General features: G+C 42.4%; 1 protein-coding gene and 1 long non-coding RNA gene across 5 annotated transcripts in view; one reads left to right on the plus strand and one right to left on the minus strand.

The window, feature by feature from the left end:
• The first annotated feature begins 943 nt into the window (after positions 1-943).
• Positions 944-18,940, plus strand: part of dscama (Down syndrome cell adhesion molecule a) — a 58,984-nt gene continuing 40,987 nt past the window's right edge. For 2 of the 4 annotated variants that reach the window (XM_081702096.1, XM_027015457.3), the window contains exons 1-3: positions 7,723-7,842; positions 12,423-12,740; positions 13,152-13,295. In XM_081702096.1, the coding sequence (XP_081558222.1) occupies positions 7,800-7,842; positions 12,423-12,740; positions 13,152-13,295 (505 nt within the window). In that variant the 5' untranslated portion in view covers positions 7,723-7,799. Of the gene's footprint in view, positions 1,762-7,722; positions 7,843-12,422; positions 12,741-13,151; positions 13,296-17,784; positions 17,933-18,940 lie in introns of those variants that run through there. The other 2 variants (XM_081702098.1, XM_081702100.1) reach the window with 2 other exon arrangements.
• The window catches only part of LOC113580733 (uncharacterized), a 36,826-nt gene continuing 31,190 nt past the window's right edge, over positions 13,305-18,940 (minus strand). Inside the window, exons 4-5 of the long non-coding RNA XR_014118608.1 lie at positions 18,372-18,417; positions 13,305-15,394 (exon numbers count right to left, since the gene is read on the minus strand). This is a non-coding gene — a long non-coding RNA (uncharacterized LOC113580733). The remainder of the gene's footprint in view (positions 15,395-18,371; positions 18,418-18,940) is intronic.

Here is an 18,940-nt window from a genome sequence, read left to right on the forward strand (position 1 = left end):
TGTCAGGCTTTCTGGGGATGGCTCTAATGATGCGCTGTATTTTTGGCTGGGTGGCCACAGGCAAGGAATAATGACAGCTCCTGCACACAACAATGTGCGCAGCTCTGTGGTGGACGTTAAACCAATCAGACAGTGCCAGCAAAGACAGGACAGGTGCAGTTTGTCTGCAAAACACTCAACACAGAATATACTACAAAATAAAAAATAAAAAATCAAAGAGGAAATATGTCTAATGTCAAACAATCTAAATATCTAGCTTTCAACAACAACAACAACAACAACAATACTACTACTACTACTACTAGTAGTAGTAGTAGTAGTAGAATTATTATTATTATTATTATTATTATTATTATTATTATTATTATTAATATTAATAATAATAATAATAATAATAATAATAATAACTAAACCAACAATAATTCTCTTTAAAGTGCAACACCATAAAAAATCTGATTCTGATGATTCTGACAGCTAATACTTAAATAGAGGTTAATATGCAACATTTTTACTTCCTGAAAATACTACGAACAGCTTAATGGGCCGGCTGCACAGGAGGCCAGCGCTCCGATTTGTCAAGGTCAATTAATGAATACAATTTAAGGCCGCATGTAAATGCTCGCACCCTCGGGGCTCATAAATTATACAGAGAACACGTTAAAGCGCACGATTTGATATCTTCCAATTAAGCTAAAATAAGGAAGCTGTCATTTTTTACTTACACGTCCCTACGCTCTCAGTTCGACTAAACTTTGCAATGTAAATTATTAAGCGTTTTGAACCGTGTAAATATGTCACAGGGGACTAATGCCGCAACTTATCACGTGATGGCTTGAGTTGATTGTTAGCCTGATTGGTGTGATGGATACGCTCTTTTGCGTGCAGAGCAGTGCGCCCCTGCACCTTTAAGGGAACGAAGGAAGAAAGCGGCTGCAGAGGAGAGAGAGAGGGTTATTCCGCAATGCTCGGAGCCAAAGGGGGTGAGCGCGGGGAGTAGCCTGATCAATGCAGCAGAGGGGAAGATGCGTGTGCTTGTTGCCTACTGGATGGCGCGAGGTGGTGAAGAGGGACTCAGTTCTGAGGCCAGCTAACAACTATTAGGCTACCTCTACTCCATATTCACCGACTGGATTTTGCTTCAGTTTCTTTTTTTACATTTTATTTTTTTCTGGGAAAGTTTGCCATGATTTTTTGACTAATGACTGATTTCATTTGCATGGACGGATTAACTTTTTTGCCTTTTGTTTGAAACGACGCGTTATTTCCGTGACTTTTGCATGAAACTCCACCTGTGCGCATTGCACTTATCCAGCGTACGCTCGGAGAGCGCCACAGACTCCGCGTCACACCTGGCCAGCCGGTTACCGACGCGAGCCCCGCATGCACCCGCCAGAGCAGCGCTTGGAGACGCCGGCACGGCATTAAGGCAGAGAGTCCACGACCAAAGACCTTTACAGTGGGATCTCAGTGCGGCTTTTTTATTGAAGACAATCAACAGAAGCGTACACCTCGTCAGAGAGAGAGAGAGAGAGAGAGAGAGAGAGAGAGAGAGCGCGCGAGAGCGAGAGAGATTGCCGTTATTCATATATGCTCATGTCATACTGTAACCCATAAACTGAAGATATTAAAACCACCCGGAGAAAAGCAAAAATCTTAAAGAAGAAAGTGTACTGTGGGAAGAGGAAGAATCTTAGCGTGGGGATTGAAAGGAGCAGGGCATGAGGATATTGGTCATTATCTTTTTCCAGTGCATCTTGAATGGTGAGTTGTATTTTTATGTGGCCAAACTTAATAACTAATTATAATTGTCTTAGCTTATCAGTGGTTAAAATAAATCATTTGTTGTAAAAATCTTTTTAAAAGCATTAAATATATTACTATACGGCTATATGTCCTACTCACATTTCAGAGGACAGGGGTTAGCTAGCTTGCCACATCTATAAAGGTTAATTACGCTCAACTTTACATAGGCTAAATTTTTAAACAGTGGTTTTCCATTGTGACCTCTTCGATTTATTACTATTTCATTGTTTTTGTTTTAGTTTGTAACGCGATGCAAGAGAAAGACAGAAAACATTTCGTAATGATGGTCTAATTCGGATTCTTGCTTGCGATTTTGAAAATTAAAATGGAATACCCTCGTTCGCCCTTTAAGCTTATCGAAATATAGCAGCGGTTATTCACTCCATCAAAAACAAACATTTGAATCAGTGATTTTATGGTTGCCATTTTTAATCAAGATTCTTGATTTTATATGATTATGCAAATTTAACTTGTCAATGTATCATGGCCATTAAATAAATAAATCATGTCATTCCAGTTGTCATTTGCCTTAAAGTGTACATAATGCTTCCCAAAACATTTATTTTGGATTACTTTATGTCACTTAGAAATTATGCATAACATTTTGCCATGGAAATTTGATTAAGAAAATAAGTATGGTCATTTCAATGATGTAATAAACTCAATTATACATTATTAATGTGCTATGTAAAGCACTTCAAAATCACTTAATTACTTTGGAAAAAAAAACAAAGAAGACTCCACTGTGTGAAAGAAAATAGCACTCTATGAAAAAGAGGTATTTCTGTTTTTGTGGCATCACGCGCGCCATGTTGAAGCTGAAACACTGAAGCATTGAAGGGGAGGAAGAACATTTTTTTTCCCCAAATCCCAAATCCCAATCAGAGCTTCATCACTGGTCCTGAAGCATGTTTTCTATGAGTAAATCCCGATTTTGTTAGATTACTGTTCTAATCTGAATGACCTGTAAGGGCTTTGTGCGGATGCTCGACAGGAAGGAAAATTTGACTGAGGCTGTAAAATGGAGAGGCATTGAGAAAGGGGTGCATGGTTGCTGGGCTAAATCAGGAAGGGTGTGTATGGGGTGGGGGTGGGGGTCTGGTGTGTAAGGGGGGAATGGAACTGGGAGAAAATAGGGGCATTTATGAGATTTTATAGGAGACAAAACTGAATGTGAACCCCCTCCCATTCAGGCAGCCCAGCGATGGCGATGCGTCAAGTGAAGATGACAGGAAAACCATTTTGTGGGAAAGGATGGTGTGCCGATCGAGAGCAGTGGTTGTTTAGCACAAAGGCTGTAGCACCGCGGTGATGGACACATGCAGGAACGTGTGCAGAAGCATCTGTCTGGCGTGGTGGCTTTTCATCCAGGGGAGCCTTGTCCGCTCCTGCACCATCCGTGACAGAACATTATTTTTCATACGTTTCAAATGTTGTTTTCACACATTCCAGCAGGTCTCTGGCACGCTTTGCGTGAAATGCATGGACACGACTGCATAAGCTCTTCGGGTGCTGCGTCGATCGACTTGATTGTCAGTATTTCAGCGCCATTTCATTGCAAAATTAAACTGTGGCTACCTGGTGGACTGTGTTCAAATGAGGTTTTTAAAGAGCATTCAGAGTGCTTCCCTTTGATCAATAGTACACCATTTGTACTGTTCCATTTATTCTGATTTTGCGGCTGAGGCACTTTTAGAGCCGATTGATCTGTTTTCTGATGCAGTTTTTCAGTCGACAGGCAAGCCTGAGTCGGTGCTCCATACTCCCTCTACACGCCCCCCCCCAACCCCCTCCCCATGTCCCCTCTACATTCCTGCTCCCCATAGCAAGCATCTCTTGTGAGGAGACAGAGACCAGATGCCTTACAAAATGCAGCTTTCTTGATTTGGCCAAGCACATAACCCACTCCTTGCATGGTCTCTATGGAAACCCGTGTAATGGACGAGACTGCAGCCGTGCCTGTATTTGCAAGACTGTGTGTGGCACAGGTGACCCCGGAAGTACTATGGCACGATGACAGCCAGCCAGGCGTTGATGCAGAGAGGAGATGTACTGTAAGAGATTGTGTAGTTATTTGACAAACTTTGCATGATAATACCAATTTCAGTCTTTATCAGTATAAAAATGTATTTCTAATCACTTGATATAATGGGAAATGCCAGTAAAGGGGATTCATTTTCTGTATTTTCAGGAACATTACAGTTTATTCTGAATGTTTGTAGCAACAAATTCTTCTGTGCCAGTGTGATTTGTTTAACACAATTTTGTTGTGTTAAATCAAGAGGAAAGTGTTGGTTCACTTCCTGTGAACTAAATGACTTAAACTAATATACTCTCCATCCAGCAGTGCTTTCGCAATCCAGTTAACTATGGTGTCTTCCTCAACACTGGTCTTGTGATATTAGATAAGCAGAGCTTTAACATGCAGTATCATGGAGAGTTGTTTTCAAGGGCTCTCTGCTGGCTGGAGAGCTCTCGCCACCACGGCTCGATTAAAACGCAGCCCGTAATTGGGAGCTTTGGGTCCATCCTTGGAGAGTCATGCTGGCTAACAGGAATGATGATGTTTCTGCAAGGTGGTGGCAAATACACATTTAATTGGATGCTAATAAATAGTGCAAATATAGGTCAAGGCCTTGAACATGCAGTCCCTTGCACCGATGCCAGAAAAGAGTGTGTTTGGCTGTACCCAATTTAAAATGAAGCGTATGTAAGTGCCGGGATATGGAGGAGAGTTTTAAAATTAACGTCTTCACCAGTGAAAGCTGTGGTTTGCAATTACTCATATGCACTACACACAGGACAGACACAAGTTAGCCTGGAAATTCATGAAGGACTGATGTATTTGAACGACTAAAGATTTCATGCATAGAGACTGAGCTGCTGTCAGCAGTATTTAGATGTCTCATTTAGAACGCCAAGGCAGGGAGGCCGGAACGACTGATTGATCTTGATGAAGCTGTCACTGAGAGATTTTAATCAGTTTATAAATGCAAAACTAATGATGTGAGATAGGCCTGCTCTGTGGGGAGCATGTTCACTTCCTGTGAACTAAAAGACTTAAACTAATTCGTGGCCTGTTTGTATGGTTTTCAGATTGCAAGATGAGGATTTTAATACACTCCAGTGGCCATTATTTACTGTCTCAATTTCTGTATTGTTATGAAGTGAAACTACTCACTGACCCATATCAGGGCCTTCAGACTTCTTGTATTCCACATAATTTTTAAACCTGGAAATAAATGCAACTTTTAATGCCCTCATCACACCAAAGCTGGATTTCAGCACAGAAGCATTTGTTATTTGTTTTTTAACGGCATGGTGCCTTATACCTTTTAATTAAGGGTTCCTGTTACTGCAGTCGCACATGTCTGCTGTGTGAAATCACTCAGGTTGAATAGTGTGTGTTTCTTAGTTGCTCACACTTCCCATGTCCCAGGATGAAGGCCAATATTGATAGGGTGAGGATGCACTACTGTATGATGATGTACATCTGTCACAGTGGAGAGAAGAACCACTGATATCACACCACACACAGCACACCAGAGCCTTACAGATGTGGGTACCACTACTACCACCATTTTTAACTATCACCAACTGCACTCTATTTTTCTATATTGCTGATAATGTATTATCTGTAATTTATTCGTCTCTTAATGGCACCTACATAAATTGTTTCAGCAGTACATTGACAGCCACCATGTTTTTGTGATTATCCCAAATCCCACCTAAAAATATGTCAGTTTCCAAGCACCTCCTGTCCCATTCATCTCAGTGTGGCCTTCTCAGAGTCACCCAAGAGTGGGTGAACTTGGGCTAGTCGTGGCTGTCAGACTCCACATCCTCTATACCTGCATGGCTTAGTGTCACTTTGACCTAGAAAAGGGGTGGAAATGTCCTGGACTTGGCACAGGCTGACAGAAGGAGGCTAGTCGAGTGGCTTCCACGTGTATTTATCCTGGCGTTGATGACTTGGCAGTCTAAAACAGCCTGGTTGCCACGGGGAAATGTGGTCCACTAATGAGAGCTCTTCTGTCATCGCCACCATGAAGCAGGTTGCTGGGTGACGCGCCGCTCTTATGTAAACGGTTACGGACCTCGTTCGCTGCAGGTGTTCTCGGAGCGACGCGTGGCGGGTTAAATTACACGCCACTGTCAGGCGACTCTGAGTGCCATGCAGAGTGCTACAGTTTTCATTACAACACCAAGTCTGCAGGATGTGGTTTGAGCAATCCGCAGTCTAACAGCTATACGGTACAGAATAAGTGGGAAGACAACTTCTGATGTGAACTGAAGACAAGTGATACATTTAATACCTAAATGGCGCTATGTAATGTGATTAATATATAAATATATTAAACATTTGTTGTGGTATTCATTAGACATTTGTAGACTTCATTCAAAGCCAGTACACATACAGTAATAACAGGAAATTTAGAAAAATAAGTCCTGGCACTGTATCAGTATTTAGTATTTATCTTTTTCTCTTGACACAGTGTATCTGGGAGTATATATGGAGTATATATAGTTTTAGGGGCTAGTTTGTTAGTAATGAGGTCAGGCAGAGAGGGAAAACATTTCATTAAAAATATTTGAAAGCCATCCTCAACATTTTTAGAATATTTATTAAAATTGTTCAGGAAACCATACTGTAAATTCGAAATTTTTCAAGTCATTTTTCATTTGTGTTTTCCAAACAATTTTACTTAAACTCGTCGGAGAAATGTATTAAACCCTTTGATTTTCCCTTATGATTTTTTTTTCTTAAAACGTGCAAAGAGCAAAATCTTTTTTGACTGGTGGTAAATCAGATTTCAGCATACTAGTGTACACTGTAATTTAGATGTTTCAAGGGGTTGTATATGATGTCTGGCTGCTGAATGCATGTGTGTGGTGTAACAGCCAACCCAGGATTTAAACGAGCATTTGTATAAAAAGGGCAGAGTTTCAACACCCAGAAATGTGAAACATTTTCAAAGATCCCAGCCAATTAAAGTGTTGCTAGCCTAGGGTCTGTTATGTTTCCATTCCCTTCTATCAGGCTGTCCCCAGAAGTGATTATGCTAATTGCTGTTTGATCAGATGATTAAATTATAATTTGATTAATCCTGAGCACTAAATGCTCTGAATACATTTACATATGCTTGGCTGCCTCACTTCGCAGAACTAACCTCCCCTGCCACTAAATAAGCATGATGGGAAATGACCCAGGACTAGCACAGTGGCACCATTACTGTAGACGTAAAACTGGAAAAAGGAAAGAAAATGTAGGCTATAGGGAAAAAAAAGGAAAAGAGAATGATTGTTTAAGCCTTATTTTAACCTTGGTTCTTCTGTTCTCTCAGAATAGGTTTTGTTGTGTGCGCGCGCGCGTGTGTGTGTGTGTGTGTGTGCGTGCGCGCGTGCACATGTGTGTTCATGTCTGTGTGGTTTTTTTTTTCTTTTTTGCATGTGACTCTTATGCATATAGCCCCAATTTTCCAAGTGTCCATCACAAAGATTTATGGGTGCGTCAGATGGGCAGTCCCTGGGGTAATATATCAGAGAGATGAAAACAGTGTCCTAACTGTCCCCACAGCAGAATAGGCTTTTTTCTTTTTCTTTTTTTTCTCCTTGGGATGTATGCAGGGCAGAACGCGTGCGATTTCGCAGGTAGACTTGCACTTCTCGTCGGGTGGGTTGGGTTGTTCTCCGCCCGCTACGGAGATGGGGGGTGGGGGGTGGGGGGTGTAGCACTGCAGAGCACATCTCAAAATGGAGTAGACCTTCCAGTGAGGATAGTGGGAAGGAGGATGAGATGAAGAGAATGGGTGGGAGGAGAGAGGGAGAGAGAGAGAAAGATAGACAGACAGAGGGAGAGATAGCTCTTATTCATATATGCTCATGTAACACTGTAATCCATATACTGAGGATATTAGAACCTCTTTTAAAAAGGTAAAGAAAGTGTAGTGTGGGAAGAGGAAGAATCTTAGCGTGGGGATTGAAAGGAGCAGGGCATGAGGATATTGGTCATAATCTTTTTCCAGTGCATCTTGAATGGTGAGTTGTATTTTTTATGTGGGCAAACTTAATAACTAATTATAAATGTCTTAGCTTATCAGTGGTTAAAATGAAGGGAGAAAGATGGACAGAATGGGGGAATGTGGAAAGAGAGACAGACAGAGAGAGAGAGAGAGAGAGAGAGAGAGAGAGAGAGAGAGAGAGAGAGAGACAGACAGACAGACAGACAGACAGACAGGCACATCTTATGAAGCTGAAAGAATCGCTTTGAAGATAGGATAGTGAAATCTCATCATTTGACCCACAATCACATATAAGCCCAGGACTGTTTGGTCTTGTTCTTTGTTCCAGACTGATTCTGGTTTAATGTGCAAATGCAGATGTAGATACTGTGATAGCTAACTGGAATGTTACTCTGCTCTGGTGTTGCTCCAAATCAGATGTCTAATAATAATATATTTCAAAGCAGTTGGTTTCTGGAGAGCGAGTCACTGCTCTCAGCTAATAAGGGCAGTGTGTTAATCAAAGAAATCATAAACTTAATTATTTTGCCAAGAAAATTTAAATAGGACCATTAACAGTATAGTCATTATCTAAATAGTTACCATAGCAATCTTCAGGGAACTTGCTATATATATATATATATATATATATATATATATATATATATATATATATATATATATAATTTTATATATATATTTATAATATAATTTTTAACTGCTGAAATGGGGAGAAGGGGAAGAGGGCTCTGTGTTCAGGGACCTCATAATAATAATAATAATAATAATAATAATAATAATAACAACAGCATTATTATTATTATAAAGATTTATTCTGAGGGGTTTAAAATTGATTGTCAGCCAAATAACAAAATCATGTTGCAAATCAATCTTTTATCCAAGAGAAATCCAGCATATTTCAGTTAATATGTACTTGGCGTGTTGCGGAATCTGTGTATGCGGCCTGATGAGATGAGCTCAGCAGTGCCGTGTATTTCAGGCCAAGCGCCGGTGGCAGGAGCTCGTTTGGCGATAGCCAAACGATTCCTCATCTTGCCTGGATTCAGACGTCAACATCTCCCACTCCTGTAATTGATTTGGGTCTACAAAGGTCGTTTGATCTTGTCACTGCAACCGGGGAGTCCGCAAACGAGCATTTGCTCTGCCGCTATTCAGATGATATTCAGATGATATTCAGATTATCTCACTTAAGAGATGGAGGGACGAAAAAAGAGAGTGTAAGAGAGACAGAGAGAAAAGCGGCTTGGCTTTTCCAACGGGGACCCTCGTCGCTGGGCTGTGACCGCACTCAACATCAGAGGCGTATCGACGTCTTTACATATTGCCAGCGAGTAGGGGGCCATTAACTGTGTCATCGGGCAGTGCTTAATATTCATGAGAGCAAATTGGGAGCTGGAGAGCTAAAGGGCCCCTGTGTTCAGGGATCTGCTGCAGCCCCAGGGCAGGCGGGGGAATGTGAACTCCTAACCCAGCACCAGCCATCCCCACATCACCCCACCCCAACCCACTCTGGGCACACTCCGAACAGTACTGCCTTAATTACCTTAAGCTAGCTGTCCTGGGCTAGCTCCAGACACCAGGGACACCCAGCCAATGGGCATCGCTCAGACAAATGACAGGAGCGTAGTCAAGCAGGACATGGCAGTGGCCAGTAGCCAGTGACTAGGGCCTGTAGTGCCAGGATTGGGGAGGACTCTCTGTTCCTATAGGCCTGACTCCTGGATGGGGGAGGACTCTCTGTTCCTGTAGGCTTGATTCCTGGCTGCCGGGCTATGAATTCCTTTATTTTGGTCTGAGCTTGTCACATGCTCCTCTCTCTTCACTCTCTTCGTGGAAAAGAAGTATCTTCACAAAGAGCAGTTGCTGTAATACAATCAGTTTCATGAATGAGGATACAGAAAATATGTCAACTTTAATTTGACTACTGAGTGAAGAATTGTGATTACCACAAATAGAATTTGCAATTTTATTTAAAGAGAGGTAGCTCTTCAAGTTTTGGGGGTTTGATTAAGTTTAAGCTGTATGTCTGTGAGATGAACAGGTCTTTTATGGTGAGGTGAGGTGTTGGGACCTTTCCCTCTACTGGTGGTCTTCTGGTGACTTTAATGGGGGTTGCAGCAAGGCTGTGACTGCTGTTGCAGTTTCTACACTTAGTATCGATTGCACATTCACCTACATAAATCGCCTGGCCAGTTTTCAAAGGTCTCCTGCAATGGCTGGTTACACACTATCAGTGGACACATGGTGTTGTGTTTCAAAGTTAAACATATAATTTGGCTTCATATGAAGAGAAAAGGCTGAACCATTGTAATGATATCATAAATTTGAGAAACATTTGCAAGATATCAATATGAAAGAAATGTGCCCTATTGCACTTGACCTCTGTACAGTGATGCAGCTCAGCAATCACTCTAAGCAAAATGAAAAGCTGGTGGCAATTTAAGCACTTCAGAAACTCTTATATTAATAAAATATTGTTTAAACAAGTACATTTTCTCCAAGTACAATTTGATTTGGGGGGGGGGGGGTGTCGCACATAATCTAAAATAAAATTAAAATGAGTTGAGCATCACCTACATGAGGCTTTGGAAAAAAAGACTGCAACCCCACGTGTTTTCCTTCATCCATCTCTGCGGTTTCTTCCCTAGTCAGCATCTTTGTGAGTCCCCTAGACCCCATACCATTCCCCTTGATTTTACAATGCACTTGAGCTGCCAACTATGCATCCCAGAGATATTGGCCACTGGGATAGAATTACCCAGGGCCAGCACATCACATGCGTTGGCCATCTGGGATTAAAATGTTCACGACAGGGCGGTAAAAACAGGGAGTGACACCCAAGTTGGGCTGTCTCTTACTGCAAGCAGATCAGGGCCTTAAATCAGACTGCCTGAAAAGACTGTGATGTTGCTGTCAGGAATAAAATGCCTAATGAATTATACATTCATCAACATCCATATTTGAACAGCTCTGTCTGTCCATTTTTATTTGATGATTATAAGATAATTAGATTTTTTGGAGGTGACCATTTCTGACATAGTGAATCACATGGATGGCTTTTCAAGGTTCTTTTCTGAGAAGCTGTTGTGCACCTTATTGGAAACTACAGATAGAAAACTGACTTATTGAAACATACCTTTCAGCTGCAGGCTGTCTGTGTGACCATGATGTTCTCTGATCTAGTTCTTTCACTCAGACATTAACAAACTGCAAACACCGTAAAATGCTGATTGTTCCTGATTTTTTTTGCATTCAACATGTACATGTAAAATAGACAAAATGTAGGTTTTTGACGCTGCACATTGTTGCAATGAAACAACGGTGCTGTGGTAAAAATGTTCCATACTAATGTCATACACTAATAAACTGCGTAAGATCTATATAGTGTTGTTTTGATGCTCTTCTGGCATTCAGACTGGGGTAACTAATTGATCTTTAAGGCATTTTCTTTAAATGATGACGCATCAATCATTGACTTCTCGGCCTAGTATACTTCGGAAATGAGCTGTCAGTGTTTTAAGAGCAAAATGAAGACTGAGGTATTATTGTCCATCTGTGAAACAAATACAATCACTAACCATTGCCTAGAGATGCTATACAGACTTACATACGGAGTCCATTAAACTGGTGCCCAAATGAATCTTAACGCAAGAGCAAAGCCGAAACTGATAGACAGGGGCCACCAGCCTAAAGCCTGCAGAACCTGCGTGCTATTGTTTGAGTGCACGGGGGTAAACTCACGTGTCCGCCTCAACCCTGACAAAGACCGGAAAAACCAGCGAATGCTTTTACGATTCCAGTCCCAAGAGCCTTTCATCCATCAGAACCCTGCCATGTTGGAGAATCAGCTAGCTTGGAAAAGGGCCCTGAATTTTTTATATGTTTTCAAAAATGTTCTGAGACAAAAGAAGCTTTAATGCAGTGTGAATCTTATATATAGAACCTGTGGACACAGTTTACTTGCTCAGGTCTTTCAGTATACCCAGCCAGTAATGTGCATTTAACAGAGGCAGGGGCATCCTGTAAAGGTTACCTTAAATCTTTATGGATATGGGGATTTCAGATGAGTGCAGCCTCAGGCTTTTAGAAGTGCATATGGAGGGGTCAGTTTATTGTTGAATTTGGGCTTGGTGAATGGGTTACTGAATTTCTGAACTCCCAGAGAAAAAGCTTTTTGGTCAAGGACTGTAGTTTTACCTTCATTACATAAAGCATTTGGTCAGGTCTGAGTGAATAGAATGCATAAACCGAGTAAAGACATCAACATGGGAAGATGGATCATGGTTCAAAATCTTGTAATAAATTGATAAGCATGCGAGGGTCATTTCCTTAAAGAGCGAGGAGTCAGAACTAGGCCAAGTTGCCTGGTGACAGACTTAAGAGAAGCGAAAGCCGTCTAAACTAATACATCACCCTTCTCTGTGGTGTGCTGAAAACCCCCTTCTCAAAGAGAGACCCATTAACTTTTCTCATAACCCATAACTTCTCATGAGCTGAGCTGCAACAGAGACTTACACAGCTGCAGACCCACAAGCCAACGGGTCTCGCTCACCTATCACTCATGCCCTAACTCTGCCCTTCACCCTGTTCTTACAGTTCACAGTGAAGACCTACATTCCAGCCTGTATTTCGTCAATGCATCTGTGCAAGAGGTAGTGTTCGCCAGCACCACAGGGACGCTGGTGCCCTGTCCCGCCACCGCCGTGCCCCCGGCCACACTGCGCTGGTACCTGGCTACAGGCGAGGAGAGCTACAACGTTCCAGGGATCCGTCACGTCCACCCCAACGGCACACTGCAGATCTTCCACTTCCCCCCCTCGAGCTACAACAAAGTGATCCATGACAACACATACTATTGCACCGCGGAAAATCCTTCAGGGAAAATTAGAAGCCAGGATGTTCATATTAAGGCCGGTGAGTTTTATGATCTGCATGCATCGTTTGTTTTGTTCACGTGGCTCGATTTTAATGGCAACCTGTGTAATAAGTTTCCTGCCACTAACAATAATAAGTTTTCCACTAAGACATTTAGTGTAGATCTTGGCAATTAATTAATTAGCACCAGACATAAAAATGTAAACGGTTTTCATGAAACAGCTAATCGGTCCAGAACTAGACTTAGACTGCATTTGGTATGTGCCAGGTTTGACCCAGACTTGGCCCATGCCCAGGCAAGCAGCTGTACATGCATCACATCAAGAAATACCAGTCATGAAACAGGCCATTCCTGAAATGCTGCTTCCATGTCAGTCCACTGCAGTGCATAGCCTCTGTTTTTGCCTGACTCCTAACACCCTCCTAACCCTGACCTTGTTCCCGGTACAGTCTTACGAGAGCCATACACAGTCCGGGTGGCGGACCAGACAGCCATGAGAGGCAGTGTGGCGGTCTTCAAGTGCATTATTCCTTCCTCAGTGGAGAAATACATCACTGTTGTGTCATGGGAGAGAGACACAGTGCCCGTCACAGGTAGGCTTCTGGTGGTCTTCTTCCAACATGCTGGCCAGTTTCTTCTCCATCCACTTTTGTTGGCCTTTGACTTGCTGTCTTTATGTAGCCCGAGTATGAGTTTATGTAATTTGCTGTCAGATTTAACGTTGTGCTTGAATGAAATGTGAATGAAATGTGATCCCAGAACAAGCAGAGGCCACAACTGATGTGTTTTACTTAAGAGCAATATTATTATTTTTTTTATTTATATAGTTGTTCATTTCTTTTTTCCCCCTTTGCCATTAAAAAATATAAACTCCAATTGGACATTTGTCATATCACTTATCTATGTTGTCCTATACTGAGCATGCGGTTGATCCAGACCTCTAAGCTGCCAGGCTACAGCAACAACAACATCAACAACACCAACAAGGTGGGCAGTGGTAACTCAGTGGTTAAGGTACTAGACTTGTAATTGGATGGTTGCTGGTTCAAGCCCCACCACTGCTGAGTTGCCACTGTTGGGGCCCTGAGCAAGACCCTTAACCCTCAGTTGCTCAAGTTGTACTCAGTCATAATTGTAAGTCATTTTGGATAAAAGTGTCAGCTAAATGCCGTAAATGTAACAACAACTACACTGATAAAACTGTACCCACACCCCCACTGCACCTACAGGTGCGTTGTCTGACCCAATTTAGCCACCCAATCCTGCCACTGAGCGCCTGCCAGAGTCACCTCTGACCCCCGTTTCTTTTAGCTCTGCCGTATTCATCCAGTTCGCTCACCATTGAATCCAGAAGAGAGAGTGGTTTGAAAATTTGTGTCAGTTAAATGTAATACTCATACACACAATCGTTCCCACCCTCAGGGTTGGCTGCTCTTTTTATGGGGCATTTAGCAAACTCACTAGAGAACCCAATGCCTCTAAGGCCGAGAGCTGGAGCAGCCATTTTCTTTGGATGGTTTGTATTTGCCTGCTGGTGAACAATTTACAGATGTGACATTATTGGAACGGTTTAATAACCTTGAGCAATGGTACATGTGAAGGGGGAAAGCGGAGAGATTTGCAGCGGTACAGTTATTTTCTCTAAGAGTTTATGTAGTATTATCCCTTTACATTATGTAAACCTTATGGTTCCATCCTAATGAATGAATGCATATGTGTAGAGTCATAAAAGTCGAATTGCAGTGTTAAATAAGTGCAGTTTTGTGCAAGCTGTGCATGAGATTGGTATGTGTCCATTGACGGGAGGATGTCAGAAAGCATTAGCCTGCCAACCATCTGTGGTGCTTTTCTCCAGTAAATATTTGATAAGGGAAGGCAATATTTCACAAACAAATAGATTTGAGACACAATTCATTGCATGTGTCATACTGAGACACCATCCATGCTTCACTTTTAACTGGCATCTCAGATGGAGACTTTAGAGTAGTGTGTGTGTGTGTGCGTGTGTGTGTGTGTGCATGTGTGTGTGTCTGTATGTGTGTGTGTGCGTGCATGTGTGTGTCGTGTGTGTGTGTGTGTGCGTGTCTGTGTGTGTGTGTGCGTGTGTGTGTGTGTTTGTGTAACTATAATGCCTTCTTTGTTTTCTAGCTATCTTCAATCTAATGAATAAAGGTTTACATACACAAGTTCAAAAGAAGCTATACTTTCTTCCATTTCAATGAAGCATTATGAAAGCATATGTCTATTTAGAAATTTTTCTATAGCTTGTAAGTATGGGCATATGTCTGTCTGTTCATATATGTCTAGCCTGGGACTGTCCACAGGATGTCCAACACAGCATAATGAGTATGTGTCTACATGGTATACCACCCGGCCGATTATGCTCTCAGCTATTGTTATCACTTTTGCCATTTTAGACGCATTCTTGTGTCAGAACATGTAGGATTGAGGAGCGAGGCCGTCAAGCAAACCTGCAACCAGTTCCGGAGGCCATGAATTTCTTGGCAGAGTGTTAATTTATTATTCATGGGGAGCATTAGGCCCATAGCCAGAGAGGAGCGAAGGCCTGGTGCCGCCCGTGACCACCGTGCCTCACACCGGTGCCCAGCAGTGATGGATGGTACTGCAGGGACTCCCACTCCCATTCCACACATGGCCTTAACAGCAGGACCTGTGGTCATCAGCATTACCACTACAGAGAGGGCGAGAGAGAGAGAGAGAGAGAGAGAGAGAGAGAGAGAGAGAGGGGAAGAGGGGGACAGAGAGAAAGCAAGAGCACAAGAAAACGCAAGAGAGAAAGAGATAGAAAGAGACTTTATTTCCATCTCATCGTAAGCCGCACTGTATAGAAACATGTTAAGAGATTAAATACGGCACAACAATAAGCATTTAATACAATGCATGTAATAGAAACTTTTGCATAATATGGGTGAGATAAATGAAGGCATGAACTCCCTCCCTTTTAAAAGAATAACATGTATTGATGGTGGGTGGATACTGAAAAATGAGATAAAAGCTGTCAGTATTCAGTGTTGTGTTCTGTCAAAAGTGCAGAGCTCACCCTGGGGTTTTGGTTTACTGAAGTTGATAATACACTGGTGACATTACGGAGACATCATCCGTTTAGTGGTTTTTGCCACTGACATTTTGCAAACCATTAAGCAGTAAGTTGACTGTTGCCCTGGATTCACAATTCACTGTTGCACTGTGGAGGAGGGGCCCAATTCAAACCCCACCCATTTAACGAGGTGGATTTAACGAGCTCCTGCTGGAATAAGCATATTCATCACCGCTAATCACTCTGCTTGGGCTTCGTGGTCATACATGCCAGTGCTCAGTAAGTGCCCCTGCACATAGAAAATCAATCTGCCACTGGTAATGACAATAAGAACAAAACACAATTACAACTATGTGGATATAACATTTTTACATGCCTTAGAAATAGGTAGGACTGACTGCATAAATGCAGCCCTGTCCAGACTACACATCAGGCTAGCTATGTGGGACAGAACTCCAGCAGAATTCAAATGGAGCCCAGGAACACTGAAAGGCGGGCGGTGGTCTGACAGCTTTAGCCCCTCCCTTGTGCGGCTGGTGGAAGGAGGACGAACAACATGGCTGCCCCCTCCACCAGTGGACCTTGGAAGGAGACGGAGGCTCAGAGAGGCCGGCTGACAGAATGCGGGCCCAATCGGAGGCTCCTCTCCTCCGCTTTTACCTGTTCCTTAGTACTATTCCGAGGGAAAAATGGGTCAGTGGGCCTGCAGAGAATAGCCTGGATAAACAGGCAATGCGGAGACACTCACTTTCGCTCCAGCCAGAATGCTTAAAACCTCTTCACTTCCTACTCTTTCCACTCAGTAACATGCTCCATCTGCCCCTGAATCCCAGCTCCTCTCCTTCTCCTACTTAGCAGAGAAGGGTTTAGAAGGCTGAATAAAAGGAGATCCTTGCAAACATGCGGTGGAGGAGCAGTGGTGGGGTTGCGGCGGGGGGTGAAAAATCAATACCTTTGTGCATTAATCATACTGTGGGTGCCAGAAAGAATCATGGGCACATGCATTTATGCGTTCATACTAGGTATCTTGAACCAGATGCACTGAGCGGGTCTTTTAGTGTCCAGCCTGTGCTTATTCCCAGGGAAGTAGAGATATTTTCTTTAATTCTATAACCCTGCTGTAATATGCTGCTGCTGTTCCAACAATAGTACAAATGGTCTTTAATGGACCAAGGCTAATTTGCTATAGCCTTTAGCTATAGCTATAACCTCTGGAATGAAGGAAACAGATATGAAAATAAATATAGCAGTAAGAACAATCAGATTAGCATATGCTGACCCAGATGGGTCATAAAAACGATCATGAAACGATTAAGACAGTTTGATCCCATTTTGTCACGGGCTTCACATCTGTGCAGGCCTCTTTGCCCATGAATGATTAAAAAGTTAGAGGCTTTATACTGGAAAGGATGAAAATGATTCCAGGGGCCATAAGGACTAACCAGTGCTTAATCTGTAATAACCAGCGCTGAGTTTACACTGCCACCATGCAGTTTTGGCGCATCTCGTCAAGCCTGCCGCTCTCAGAAGCTTATGGATTATGGCACTGCGTCGGGCTGGATCATAGCCAAATGGCCAAGATCCAAAATCCGGCTTAACGATAAGCACGGCGAAGGCTAATTAAGGTAGCAGAGAGCCGTTCACTTCCCCTTACGAGCACTTGCAAAATGCCTCACCAAAACGTTCAAGTCCTTGAGAAAAGGAAAGTGGAAAAAAAAAAAAAAAAAAAACACAGAACACTTTGTTGCCACATGTACTAGATTTCTGAGGCACAAAATCACCCTGGGTGTATCACAAAGGACACGCAGTAATTTTAATATGTTAAAGACCTCAGTCGCCGTCAGTGCCTCGCAAACTACTGTGGCATCATGACCAGGGGTGAAGCACATGAATGACCTTTGACCCCTTTATACCGTTGTATCCTGCAGTCTTGACACGCTCGCCCAGGCTGTGTTAGCCAATTAGAGTTGATGGCCGTGTCTGCTGTGTCTTATCATCAGCAGACAGCTGCTGCTGCGTATTTGAGGGAAGGATTGTGTGTGTGTGTGTGTGTGTGTGCGTGTGTGCGCACACAGGCACGTACCGTTCAGAGCAGTGTCTCTCACTGCACCACTGCGCCATTGTTTGCAAGCGTAAGACGAAAGGTTCTGTCGTGAGGACAAACAGCTGCAGGTTTGCCTGCCCTTGCTACACCACAGGCTATATTAATGCTTGCCTCACAGCCGGAGGGAGGAGGGAAAGGTTGTGGGGTTGTCTGAAAGTCGACTTTGTGTTATGACCGTCTATTGGTCGATTCCTAACGCGCATTGTAGCGTTTGATACCTCAGCTGGCAACGAAGAAGCGGAAGATACATTTGCACGTGGAGCTCTTTTGCATACAATAATATTACTCCTGTATGTGTGTCTGAGGGCAAAGGCAAGCCTTCATACAACATAAAGAACATCTTCCATTCTGGGGAGAGTAAATTGGTTTGCCTTTAACAAAAGATTATATAAGGTTACAACTAGGTTATATAAATTAAATGAACCTTTAATATAAAATAATGAATGTGCTATTCTGAAAAGATAAAATAAGGCTCAAATAGAACAAACATGAAACTATATTGCTTACCGTTCATTTTTGGAACTCAGAGAAGTGATATCTGCAATCCTCTGGCCTGCATATGAAAATAGTTACATGTATTAATAACTATACATAATTAACTGCATATAATAATATTTAAGAACTATGAAACAAAAAACAGAGCAAGACACCAGGCAAGAAAATTAAACTGTGAACACACAAAAAGTTCCTTATTTGTCCAAAAACAGACTTATTGTTGCTAGGGTTCTCAGCTAACATTACTACAGCCCTTTAATTGGATGAAACAGTATGACTCGCCTCTCTGTAGCCAGTAAGATGCAAAATGAGTCTTACTCTTTTTTGCCTCCATTTAATGAATTGCCCGAAGAAACTCAACAAAAAAAAAGAGTGAAAAGGAGAGTACAGCTCATCTAATTGAGAGCTTCAAATTAGCTGTGTTGAGAAGATAAGCCGCTACTGTTTGTTAGCATGTTTCTTCTTCTTTTTTTCAGTTCTGTCTGATTTCATAAAAAGCCCGACATCTTTTTCTGTACTGGGGGAAGCTTTGCTGCCAGTGCATGCTTAGTCGTTAAAACTGCTCCAACATGCAGTTTCCA

Source organism: Electrophorus electricus, chromosome 19 (genome assembly GCF_041902795.1).
Source record: "Electrophorus electricus isolate QZ-2024a chromosome 19, ASM4190279v1, whole genome shotgun sequence".
Classification (NCBI taxonomy): domain Eukaryota; kingdom Metazoa; phylum Chordata; class Actinopteri; order Gymnotiformes; family Gymnotidae; genus Electrophorus; species Electrophorus electricus.